We start from the raw sequence: 13,802 nt of genomic DNA on the forward strand, positions 1-13,802 counted from the left end.
CTGTTTTCTCTATCTTCTGGCATTTCTATTTCTTGGGCCCAAACTTGACTTTTTCTCTTTTTATGACTCTTCCTTTTTCATGCCTTCTTCTCTTCCTTATTCCTTCACTGTCACACCTTTCTTGCATATCTACTCTTGTTCTCCTTGCACAGTTAATCTCTCAAATTTCCATATCTTCTTTTACAGCCTTTAACTTTTAAATTGTCATAATAAATTAGAGAGATTCAAGGACAATCCTGGAGATAGATGTTTCTTTAGTGCTAGACCAACTACTGGAAGAAAGTTATGCCTTTGATTCCAGTCAATGACTACAGGAACTATTGCTAGGCCTTTTTTCAAACTGTTCCTATGTTAGTCAATATTTGGCAAAGGCAAGTAGTATCCCCCAGCCCAAACTTGAGTTTTTAAAACTACAACTAAAAATGGACTTTATAACTCATGCTATTTCAGACAATGTATACAACTTAAGTTTTAGGATAGCAACAGTCTTCCATAGTCTCTTCTTTGATGCCCATGAAATCACTGACAGCCTTATGTTCAACCATCAGTGACAGCCAAGAATAGATGGAGATTAGCTACCTACCAATCTTTCAATTATTATTAGGTTAAAGGAGCTCTGCCTACTCCCTATGGGAATAAAAGGCATTAGAGGATTTATTTCTTGGTAATTTACAGATTTAAGGATGAAAACTGTGCTTGACTGAATATGTACAGAAATAGGACAGGTTCAGATGCATACAAGCCATGCATCCATTTTTAAGCTACCATTACATGGACATTTGAGTCAAAATAGCTACAAAAAGGAATAAGTGACAATTTAAATTTATTGTATCATTACTTACTAATTCATGATAAAATATTCCAAAAATCTATGATTCATCATAATCATATTTCAGACATGCACAGGATGATATGATAATATTACATGAAAACATTTACACTTCATGTAGTATTATTGTACAAAATGTATGAAAAACATCCATATTTGTCCAAGACTACAAGATGGAACTTTCTGGATTGCAGATTCAGAATCAACACCTCAAAATACATTAGAATATCAGCTAAACTGGATAAAGGATTAAACTAAATTTATTATAGTCTAACCAAGTGGAAAATAAACTCCCAACATCTTTCTCTAAATTGAGAGTAAATTAATAATAAGGTGATACACCTTTTGGCAACTCGTATAAGTAAATATGACCTCTCCATTGCTTCTGCCTTAGTATCACCACTTCTGGGTTCCCACTGACGAGACCTCAATAAAGGTCAAAACCGGTATGGGTAGTGGCCCTTCTTAATGCATAGCATTATACATGTCCGCAAGGAGATGTGTTTTGCATTATGGAATATACTGAGACAAGGAGTGATGAGAGCTTGTTTTGATGAGAAATTTATTATAGTCTAACCAAGTGGAAAATAAACTTCCAACATCTTTCTCTAAATCCAGAATAAATTATTCTAGTAGTAAGACTTATACGTTGGTTAGACATAACTGGTAATTAATTTACGGAATTGACAACGCATATAAAGTAAATTAATTAAAGATAACTTTAATGAAACACTTCTATATTTCGGCAATGTCACATTGCCATCTTCGGGAACATAAAGATATGGTATGTGCACTAAGGAACTAACAAAGCAAATGAGGAAGAAAATAACAGCTTTAGGAACAAAATAACTAATTTTGTTCCTAAAGTCCTAATGGTGCCCTCTTGCGGGCTAATTTGGTAGTCTTGGCAGTTGGGCTGAAGTTCTCAAAATGAAAGTCTCCCAAATTTGGGGCAGTTTCATGCACCCAAATTTGTTGAGGTTAGGAACGTTTTTTTAGAGCTGCTGAAGATTCTTTGAATAGTCTTTCGTATTTAATCCTACATCCGATTTCACCAGTACAGCCGCTCTGGGCTGGCAAACCATGCCTTAGATACCCACCATAAAATTCGTTGGAAGAAGACAAAAATAATCCATCGCAGCAAGTTTAAATATGAAAGACTATTCAAAGAATCTTCAGCAGCTCTAAAAAACGTTCCTAACCTCAACAAATTTGGGTGCATGAAACTGCCCCAAATTTGGGAGACTTTCATTTTGAGAACTTCAGCCCAACTGCCAAGACTACCAAATTAGCCCGCAAGAGGGCATCATTAGGACTTTAGGAACAAAATTAGTTCTTATTTTCTTCCTCATTTGCTTTGTTAGTTCCTTAGTGCACATACCATATCTTTATGTTCCCGAAGATGGCAATGTGACATTGCCGAAATATATAAGTGATTCATTAAAGTTATCTTTAATTAATTTACTTTATATGCGTTGTCAATTCCGTAAATTAATTACCAGCCAGAATAAATTAATAATAAGGTGATACACCTTTTGGAAACTCGTATAAGTAAATATGACCTCTCCATTGCTTCTGGCTTAGTATCACCACTTCTGGGTTCCCACTGACGAGACCTCAATAAAGGTCAAAATCGGTATGGGTAGTAGCCCTTCTTAATGCATAGCATTATACATGTCCGCAAGGAGATGTGTTTTGCATTATGGAATATACTGAGACAAGGAGTGATGAGAGCTTGGTCCACCTTTACTACGAGTTGCCTCAGTCCTGAAGATACTTCAGGCGTAAACTTTGTTTGCCTACACTTGGGTAAAGGATTAAACTAAATTTATTATCAGCTAAACTTATTTCAGCAACAAAGACTTCAACTTCCTGATCAGCGAAATATGACTGAAACTATATTAAGTTTTAACAGAGGCAGAAAAGGAAGAGAAAGATCTCAATGAAAGCCAGTTGCAAAATCTTGAATTTTGTTTTAGCATATTTCTTGGAGAAGAATAAAAAAAAAAAAAAACACTGTCAACTACATCCCATTTTTGTTTTCCAAATTTTAAAACCTTAAAATTATATATGCCATGTCGTATATAATTCTCCAAACAGTTACTGAAGCAGACTAAACTGAAATTCTGGACACAGAGCAGCAGAACTACAAATCAAAACGGTATAACCTTCAATGACACAGTGACGGCTGAACTGGATAAGGATAATGGTTTACAGTGATTCTACTGGACCTTGCCAAGGCCTCTGACAGGATACCACATGGAACCCTAATCAGTAAACTGGAGCAGATGGGGATGGATATAGGGTTGGTGAGATGGATAGGAGGGTGGTTTATTCAAGAGTTGGGTCCAAAAGACAGCTTGTGACTAGTGGTGTGCCGCAGGGCTCTGTTCTTGGACCACTACTTTTCAATTTGTTCATCAATGATATAGGAAAGGATCTGAGAGGAAGTGTTCACTTATTTGCTGATGATGCAAAGTTGGGTAGAGCAATTGTGAGTGCACAGGATGTCAAAATTTTACAGGATGATTTGGATAGTTTGGAGGACTGGGCTAGGAAAAATGGATGTCAATTTAATGTGGTAAAGTGTAAGGTTATGCATTTTGAGGTGAAAAGAATAGCAGCAGTATATCACATTGGTGAAACCATACTCCAGGAGATTGATGAGCCCAGGGATTTGGGAGTGTTGGTGGATAGGGAATTGAAGTTTAGGGGGCATATCGCAAAAGTGGCTAAATCAGTTCACCAAATCACTTGGCTTCTGAAAAATACTTTAACATGCAGAGACAAACAAGTTATTGTTCCTCTGTATCGAGCCTTGATAAGACCTCATCTGGACTACTGTGCCCAGTTATGGGTGCCAGGGTTTCTTCATGATGGGGAGGAAGTGGAGAGGATCCAGAGACGAGTGACCAAGATGGTGGCTGATCTGTGGAATGAACCTTATGAGAATAGGTTGAAGATTTGTGGGTTGCAAAAATTGGTCGATAGGCGGAAAAGGGCTGTATGATTGAGACATTCAAATTACTGAAGGGTTTCTATAAGATTAATCCAGAAGATATTTTTGAAAATAGGACTGGTGGTGGGAGGACTAGGGGCCATGCATGGAAGCTAGGCAAGAATGTGGTTAACAAGGGTGTTACAGCTAGGTTTTTTACTTGGAGAGTGGTGAATGAGTGGAATAAGCTGCCAGAGTCTGTTGTGGGTGCTACGACCGTGAATGAGTTCAAGGCAAGGTATGATAGATACTGTGTGAATGTCGAATAGTTGTTCTTGACATGGCAAAGTCAATTAGGGCCTCCCTGGATGAGTCTGTCGACTCCTTGGAGTTGCCCGGAATAATAATAATAATAATGACTTTGTTGCTGCAAGGAACATAGTGATCATAGGACCTCCAGAACCCACATGCTGTAATGTGTCAGGATTTCTTTATCTCCTTGACATAGGGATACTACAAAATATCGTGCATCAATACCAAATAGGTGTGATGGATGATCTCAGCTCTGACCACAACCCAGTTTTACTCCAATGGGACTTGCAACATGAAAATAATGCAGGTCAGGTCCCTATTGTCAACCAGACAAAACTAAAGACCACTGCACATGAATCTGTTAGCCAGTTGCAGCCATTGACTTGAAGGAAAAAATCGATCAATTTCAAGCATAGATGAGATTAAAAACTTAATCCACACAAAAAAAAAAAGAAGCCAGCTACCAATACCACAGAATTCTGTCCCTCAGATCACCAACAAGCACTCAATAGGACTACAAAGGAAGTTTGATATGTGCTTAAAACTATCAAAATCAACAGTGAGAGGCAAAACTTCGGTCCTTAAACACAGAGGACCAGATATTTTAGAAAAGGACCTAAGCTCTACTTAGACCATAAACCTATCCCACCAATCCATGGTGAGTGTGATTTAGTTTATCATGATACACACCAAGTTGAAGCCTTTTTCGACAGCCTAGAGAAGCAGTGTAGTCCAAACTACAGCCATGCAGATCCAGATTTTATCAGTAACGTCTGAGTACATTGTATGCTAAAATGCAGAGAGTATATAAACCCCATCCAACTGACATCATCTGGTGAGGTACATGAAATCATTACCCATCTTAAAATTTAGAAAGTGACAGCCTCAGATGGGATTTCTAACAAAATCATCAAATGATTGACTCATAAATGTCATAATGCACATTGCTATTACTAATGCAATATTAAGATATTACTACTTCTCTGAATGATGGAAAGTAGCAGGTGTGATCTTAATCCCAAAAAAACAGGAAAAGCAGCACATCTTCCCTAAACTATCACCCAATCAACCTACTTTCCTGCCTAGCAAAAATAGCTGAGAGGATAATACTAATAAGACTGCAGAAAGTCACTAAAGAATTAAATCTAATCCCTGATGAGCAATTTGGATTATGGGAGAACCACTCTACAGAACACGTTCTTATTGTCATGGAAAACATCAGCATAGGGTTCAGCTGGAGGCAGCACACAGGGGGTGATCTTCCTGGACACTGCCAAAGCATTCAAATAATATGACATAATGGGCCCTCTTTTCAAACGTTCCAAATTGCACCTTAGTGACTGCAAACTCTGAAGCCATAAGGAATTAGATCATCTGAACACAATATCACTGCAGGCATCCCTCTGAGCTCCCTGCTGCTTTTTTATTATCTATGTGGCTGACATCCCATGCACACTTGCCACCACAATTATTGCAGTATCATCATGCAGATGATACTGCAATAATGATCTGCTGCTGGCAACCTAGATTGATAGCCAAAAAATTGCAAAATGCAGTCTCAGTACTAGAACAATGGTTCAAAAAATGGCAAATTGATGTTAATGCAGACAAGAGCACAACAGTGCTATTCACAAGAAGATGAGGGTGTTCCAAGAGGGCAAAGTTGTTATGTTTGGCACCTCATTCCATGGCAACCAGTATCCAAATAGTTACAGATACAACTAGATAAAGGGCTTTGCTTTACGACTCATAAATTGTCTATGCTCTAAAGCAAATAGGACAATGGGAGCAGCTATACCCATTACTGAATTGTCATAGCGGGCTAAGCACACAACTCAAACTGCAGCTATACAAGATGCTTATCAGGCCAGTCCGGATGTATGTCTCACCCACGTGGAGTTGCACAGTGCATTCAAACATTAACACACTACAGACAATCCAAAACAAATGTTTTTACAAATAGCATTTAATGCACTATGATTTGTAAGAAACATACAGCTTCACTGAGAAGCCAATATCCCTGAGATCAAAACTTTCCTACACCAAAAGGCTGTGAAATTCTTTGCAAATGCTATCCACATTAATCCACCAAGCGGTAAACTACAGTGAGCATGACTCTGCAAAACACAAACATCCCATAACCATAATGAAAACAAGTTTTTCTAAAAACACTGCCAGAAGCAGAAAATTGACGAGTCAAGTCTCAATAATATTCCAAGCCTGTTACAGCCTACCACTGTGGTAGACTAAAACAAATATCTCAGGACAAGTATGCCAAACAAGTCAATTTTTTTGTTGGTTTACTTTCTTATAAAAAAGAAAACAAAAGAACATAAAAAAGATTCACTGGTAGTTAATAGCCCATAATGGGTGAGCCAAGTGCTCCATAATATTTCTTAATCCAGAAATTTCATTGTAAATCCCACAAAGAGATAAAGAACCACAGGTCTAATCATCATCATGCTAGAACAGTTACCAGTTAACCTGGTAACTCTTCCAAGCCTGGCTCCCACTGATGAGGCATCAGTAATCGAAACTGGTCTGAGTAGTGGTCCTTCCCCATAATGCATAGTATTGTAACATCCAAAAGGGTGTGCACTTTGCATTATGGGATACAAAAGCAATTAATGTGAAGTCATTAGTCTCTATATACAAGTAACTTAGTTGTGAATGTATTTCACACACAAACTTTGTTTGCTTAAACTTGGATAAAGGATAAAACAAGAATATAATTTCTTGGCAAGTTTAATGTAATGGATATAGGATAACTGATTCTTCAGTAAACCTTGTCCATTAAGAAGTTCATCTAGATCCTCTACAAATCGTAGCCTTGGAAGTGCTTCCCATATATGCTTAATCAGCATTCGGTGTCATAAGTGTTTTAGAAGACTTCCAAGTTTAGCCTAATCTTTATTAGCTCTGTCAAGAAAAATATCTGAGCCCACCCTTTTAGGTCCAGTTTTTCTATTTGCTGAGAAGAATTCTAAAAAGGCCTGGTATCCTGTAGTGATGTTTTTTTTTAAATATGTTGAGCCCATACTTGAGAGGTTGGTTAATCAACCTATAGTACATTAGTATATATGGGTAGTGGGTTGGGAAAGGAGAAACTTCTTTACATTTGATTTAAAAGCCTGTATATAGTATTCCTTGGGAAATACATCAGGGAGATGACTGTTCCACAATACAGCAGTAGCAGGGATGAAGGAAGAGAAAGAGAAACTGTTCTGTGGGCTTCAAGGTGTACTGTGAAAGGATGTTGGGAGGAATCTGCACATGTTCCAATGGACTTAGTACTCAGTGGAGGAATTATTGATGCCATTTCAGATGAACATGGAAATATTTATAGAATACACACATTGCAGAAACCAAATGCCTGTGCAAAATTGGGAGGAGTGAGTTAGTAAGAGATGGGTTATTAATCAATCTAATTGCCCTCCTCTGTATTGAGTCAAACATATGTGATAACATATTGCTCTCTATTAGGAAATGCGTAGTTCCATTACAGTAGTTCGGTATTGAGCGATTTTCTGAAAGTAGTCACAAGCTTACAAAATAACGATTACACCAAGCAGAAACTTTCAATTTGGGCATAATAGTTTTGTTATGGTTAAAGACTTTAATACAATCTTTTGAACTTCAGCTAGGTGATGAATGATGGATAATTGAAAATATTTGTCTGTACTGCCAAGCAAAAAGCCTATAGAGGTTCTCACTGAAAGTAAATTAGTAGTCTATATGTAAATACAAACTTAGGCAATAACTACTGATGATGGCAATCTTTAATGACATATACTTTTTTCTATATTACAATTAACTGGATACTGTATGGGTTAGTTTATGATTTATGAGTGGCCTAATGCATAGGTAGAAGTTCATTTTAGATTTTCTTACCATATACTCTGAAAAGAGATGAAGATAAAAGAAATGGACTTATAATTAATGAAGGAATAAATTATGTATTTCTTAACTTACCTTGGTTTGATTGGTGGCCTAGCTTTTTAGCAACATTATTTGAGCACTGTTTACAAAGCATAAAACATAAGAATAAGACAAATCGAATCTGTCACGGGATTAGAGGATGAAATAAATATAAAGGATGTTAACACAGACATTAAAAGGAATGAAGAAAGAAATACCAGGAAACAGATAAAAATGTGATGACCGGAAGGGAGAACACATTATGTTTTTAACAATGTAACATTAATTTTATAGCACCATGAAATTTGAAATTAAATGGTCCTGAGCATTAGAAGTACTAAAATAATAAGAAGTGACTCTTAAAATTTCACCACCCTTACACTGATTTCCAGTTATCTTGGAGAGCACCTCATAAATAAACAAGAACAAACAATATGTGACATACCACTGTTTTTTGTTGCATATAGAAAATCTTGGGTCATAAGGGTTGAAGATGCACAAAATATAGTCTCTCTATCTCTCTCTCAATCAACTGTCATCCCCACCTTTCTGCAGTACAATCATCATAGAATGGATTCTAGCAACTAAGTATTGCTGATATATGCATAACATCTTAAGTTACAGGAAATACCAACTAAATTCCTGCAAGGGCATGCAGCCAGAAAACCTTGCCAGATTATCTAAATGCAGACAAATCTCAAGGAAGTGGATAGGCATAGGGCGAACCCTAGAAACAATGCATGTGAACTTTGTCTGGCACATGAAAAATGGGCAATGACTACTGTATGGTGTGGCAAAGAAAATAGCTCAGAGCAAGGGGAGAGAGAGTGACTCTAAAGTCAAAAAAGTCTTCACACATCAGAAACATGAAACCCCCAATGTGAGTTCCCTCACCAGAAGAAGCTGAGAGGTTGCAGACAATGCAGTGGAGGAGGGTGGCAATACTGTGTATAAGAAACAAAATGGAAAGGACAAACAGCATGAGACATTGTAGGATAAGTTATTTTATTGTAGCATGAACAGAAGTGGAATGGAGTAAAAATTGCACTCAATTGAGAACTTAAAGAAAATATGTTAGAAGTGAATAGGACATCAGATAGAAAAATTGCAGTGCATATAGACCCTGGTGGTGAAATTCTGACTTTGGTGAGTGTATGTGCACCTGAAGTTGGTTGTGAAGAAGATGAAAAGGAAAAATATGGGAGAGACCTAGAATGTATAATAAGTAGATTACAAAGTAGGTAATGGGTCTTGGTGTGTGGTGATCTTAATAGTTACGTTGGCAAAAGTAACGAAGATAGGGAGACAATACAAGATATAGAGACTGCAGAAGAAATGTGACAGGATTGCTGATTTTCCAAAGGAAGGAAATCTTGCTATATTAAACACCTTCTATAGCAAACCACACACCAGTGGAAAGAGAGAGTCCATCTGGGAGAGAGATACTCCAAGATGGACTATATACTCTGCAGAAGATAACATATGAAGGAGGTCAATGATTATAAGGTAATACCAGGAGAGGCAGTGGCAGAGAAACACAGGCTCCTACTCTGCCAAGTGGAAATACAAGGGATAAAACTGAGGCAAGTGAAAGGAATCATCAAAACAAGATGATGGAAGCTAGGAGAAAATCACTTTAGAGAAAAGTTTGTCAAAAAAAGTACAAGCAATGATTGCTGGAAATGAACCAACAAGAGATGGAAAATGGGAAAATAAAATAGACTGGGAAAGAGGTGTTGGGAAAGATAACAGGTAATATTAAGGTGGACAATAAAACATAGTGGTGGAATGACAAGGTGCAAAAGTGTATTAAGGAAAAGAAAATGACCAAGTAAAAGAGGGACAAATTAGATGATGAGAATAGCAGAACAGAATATAGAGAATCAAAGAAAAAGGCAAAGTGAGCAGTAGCATAATCTAAAGTTGAAGCCAATGCTAACCTGTATGAAGTCTGCAAAATGATGAAAGGGTCAAAAGGGCCCTCAAGATAGCCCGACAAAAGATGTGAAAAAGTAAAGATATATATGAGCCGTTTTTTTTTTAAAGTGGTATAAGTCTGTTTTTGGAAAAAAAATGAGACATAGATGTCCTCTTTTTATATTTTTAATAACATAGTCAATGGTGTACAATATCCTCATAAATTAATCAAAATTTATTAACGTTTGCCAATATTTTCTTAGTTGATTCAAACGCAAACCCTTAAATATCTCAATGTATGAATAAATGGACTCATACCACTTTCAAAAACAATGGCTCATATATATATATATATATATATATATATGGATGTTAAGGTGGAAAGAACAAGAGGTCATTCCTGGAAGTTGTGAAAAGATGTAGTGAAGAAGGGAGTGAGAGGAGTAGATTTTTTATGTGAAGAGTTGGTGGTGACTGGGCCTCCTACAATGAGACTATTGACTCCATAGTGGTTACTAAAATATATATATCAGCAAGGGAGAGGATGGTATTGTATTGTATGAAGAAATGGATCTATTTGATAGATGGAAAGAGTATTCATTCATTCATTTTTAGAAATTATTGAATGAAGTAAATAAGAGTATACAAAAGACTGAAGGAAATCCAGTAATAGGCCTACTTCCTAACATAACGAGAATGGAAGTGGAAGAAGCACCGAGGAAGATGAAAATTAGGAAAGCAGTAGGACTTGATAACATTCCCCATAGTAGCATAGAAATGTCTACGTGAATTGGGTGTGAATCTATTAATGGAGTCACATCCAATTTACACAGACATTTTATGGGAAATGCTATCAACTCCCACTGCTTTCCTATTTTTCATCTTTCTCAGTGCTTCTTCCACTTCCATTCTTGTTATGTTAGGAAGCGGCCCTATTACTGGATTTGCTTCATTCTTTTGTATACTCTTATTTCATTCATTGATTTCTCAAAATAATTTTTCCATCTTTCACCATTCCCCCCCCCCCCCCCCCCACCTTTAACAGAATCATTAAAAGTGTATGGGATTATGAGATTTGGTGTCAATTAGCAAACAGCAATTTAGATTTATGACCAGCTGGGAAACAACTGATGCCATCTTCGCTTTAAGACAGCTCATAAAAAGGTACTGAGAGAAATACTGAACCCTCTGGTCTTCATTGATTTGGAAAGGGCATTTGACAGTGTTACAAAAAACAAGATATACAGAAGCATGAAAATTATCCCAGAAAAATATGTACACCATGTAAGACATATATGATATCAGCAAAGCAAAGGAATAACTGAGGATTCCCAGTGAAGTGTGGGTTCACGGGTAGCTTGGCCTCTTCTAATTTGTTATGCTCTTAGATGTGTTGATAGAGATGGTAAGAACTGAATCATCCTGAATGATGTTGATGATGTAGTGATTTGCACCAAGTATGAGCAAGAAGCAAAAGAAAGATCTGAACAATGGAGGAAAACTTGGGAAGATAGTGGCTTGAGAATCAGTAGGCATTAGGAAACATTTTGTAGTGAAGCAGCAGGGAATATAACATACAAGGCACAGACATGTCACAAGTGCCCAGGTTCATATATCTAGGAATCATGCAATCAAAGTAATGGATACTAGACTCAGAACTCAATAGGAAGATCCTAAGTGTCTGGCAAGTTAAAAGGAAAGAGCTATAAAATAGTAGTGACACCACCACTAATATATAGCAGTGAGACCTGGCAGATGATCAAGAGATGGGAGAAGAGAATGTTGAGACTTGCAAGTGGTATAACAAGAATGGATAAGATGAAAAACTTATTGGTTGGGGGAGGGGGAGGGAGGTGACCTAAGTATCTAAAGAGATTAGGGAATCAAGGCTGAGGTGTTTTGGCCATGTTATGTAGGAAGGAGAGAGTGCTTTAGATGAAGTCACCAGGAAAAAGAAGTAAGGGGAGAGATCTAAACAATGACCAGACAGCTTGAGAAGGGACTTCGGATTTGAGGAGAACATGGCCTTAGATAGAAACTGAACAGAGGCGGCTGATCCACTACAGCAACCCCACTTGAGTGGGAATGAAACCGAAAGAGGAGATAGAAAATCTTTTAACTGAAAAAACCTGGAGAAGTATCTTTACATTAGTGAATATAAAATTAATCACAGCAGCACACTAATTTTGAATGAACTAAAAATTAATTTGTGCAAGGCAGTGCATTTTTAAAGCAGCTTTGTCATTAAGGCAGCATTTGCCTTTATTTCTTTCATTTTCTTTATGAATATAGTGTATAAAAATAAGCCTGCAAAATTATTGTGAAAGCTTTAAGGCATGATATTAGCATGCATTGCACAGGATTCTGCTGCAAGAACCTAGTCATGCTGAATGAAATGCAGCAGATACTGAGCAACTGCTACTTTACATTTTTTCTGGACTATATTTCCTTTCATCCTGATCCTCTTCTTCAAATGGATTGTAGGAACTTTGCATGCTAACAAAGGGAAACTGGAAATTAAAATCTCCACAAGCTCTAATCTATTCACATAAGTCATAATGGCTAAAATTTACACAACAAAGTACTATCTAAATGTTAGGTAATATTTGTCACACAAGACAAAACTCTTTATATATATATATATAACACATAAAATACCAAGATCTTAAATGTGAAAAAATCCTCTCTATTGTACTGAAAGAAATACATTAAAATATCAGATGGGCAAAAATCTTTAACCAAAACAATAACTAAACAACTGAATATTAACTTGAACTATTCTGTATGTAAATAATTATGCTCTGCTCTATATGTTGAACATGACATGTATAGAATAAGAAATCGATTTTGAAGCTCTTTGGTTATTCTCAGGAAGAACTGATACACAAGTTTCTGTGGTTCAAGAACAGGAGTATCCACTCATTTTCTTGAGCCACGGAAGTTCTCAGTACTGTACTAACAAATGAGTTATAAAAATATCTAACCATTCAAATCAAAATAGTCTTGTTTTCTTGTATACTATACTTGCTTAGAAATTATATTCTTGTCTTTAATCCTTTACCCAAGCATAAGTCAACAAGTTCACTTATACAGAAGCTGCTAACTTCTTATTATTTACCTCAATATCCCATAAAGAATCTTTATGTGAAGAGCCACTATACAGATTCAGGAAGATAAAGTTAAATCCAGGCAGAAATCATATATTTTCTATATACAAATAGTCAAGTTGTATATCATGCTAATATTGTGAGAAATATTAGTGTAAAACTGACCAACAAGTGTGGAATCTAGTCTCTCAAGCAAAAATACTGAATACAATACAGCAGTCCCTCGATTAATGCACCTAATGCATTCTTTAAAACAGGCGCATTAATCAAATATAATAACAAATGGGAAAATGTATAATTCGTTCCACCAATTTCTTTTTTGACCCTTAATTTTTTTTATAAAAGAATTAGGGTATGTCTCAGGGTCTAGTTAAAGGAAAACTATGAAGCTGAAAGACAATAAAACATGTTCAGAATATAAACTTATTATTCTGCTTCTTAACAAAGAATTGAGCTAACGTAGTTTGGCGGGCATTCTGTTTCTTTTTTTCATACAACTGACGGTATGGCCCTATTGCCTCTTCTACTATTTCTGCAAATTTTACTGCTTCTTTCTTCATCAGGGTCAGCCACTAAGCATTGCTGCTTAAAAACTTCGACTGTACAGAAACTATTTTCAAATTGTTTCTGTGAAACCTCTTTGGGCTTGTAAGTGATTAAATTTTCTTCATATTCTTCAGGATCTTCCTGCTGTGCATCTAAATTTAGCAGGTCAGAATCACTCAACTTCTCAGAATGAGATTTAATTAACTTAGATTCATTTGAAAAGAATCATTTGCAC

At 36.5% G+C, this 13,802-nt stretch overlaps 1 protein-coding gene across 3 annotated transcripts in view; it reads right to left on the bottom strand.

Moving 5' to 3' along the window:
• Synd (protein kinase C and casein kinase substrate in neurons protein Synd) overlaps positions 1-13,802 on the bottom strand; it is a 323,165-nt gene that overhangs the window by 25,623 nt on the left and 283,740 nt on the right. For 2 of the 3 annotated variants that reach the window (XM_090394450.1, XM_090394451.1), the window contains exon 9: positions 12,342-12,410. The exons of the other annotated variant lie outside the window; for it this stretch is intronic. In XM_090394450.1, the coding sequence (XP_090250576.1) occupies positions 12,342-12,410 (69 nt within the window). The remainder of the gene's footprint in view (positions 1-12,341; positions 12,411-13,802) is intronic. 3 annotated transcript variants of the gene reach the window in all.

This window comes from Typopeltis vanoorti, chromosome 6, assembly GCF_054136105.1.
Source record: "Typopeltis vanoorti isolate ZY-2024b chromosome 6, IOZ_Tvanoo_1.0, whole genome shotgun sequence".
Lineage (NCBI taxonomy): Eukaryota > Metazoa > Arthropoda > Arachnida > Uropygi > Thelyphonidae > Typopeltis > Typopeltis vanoorti.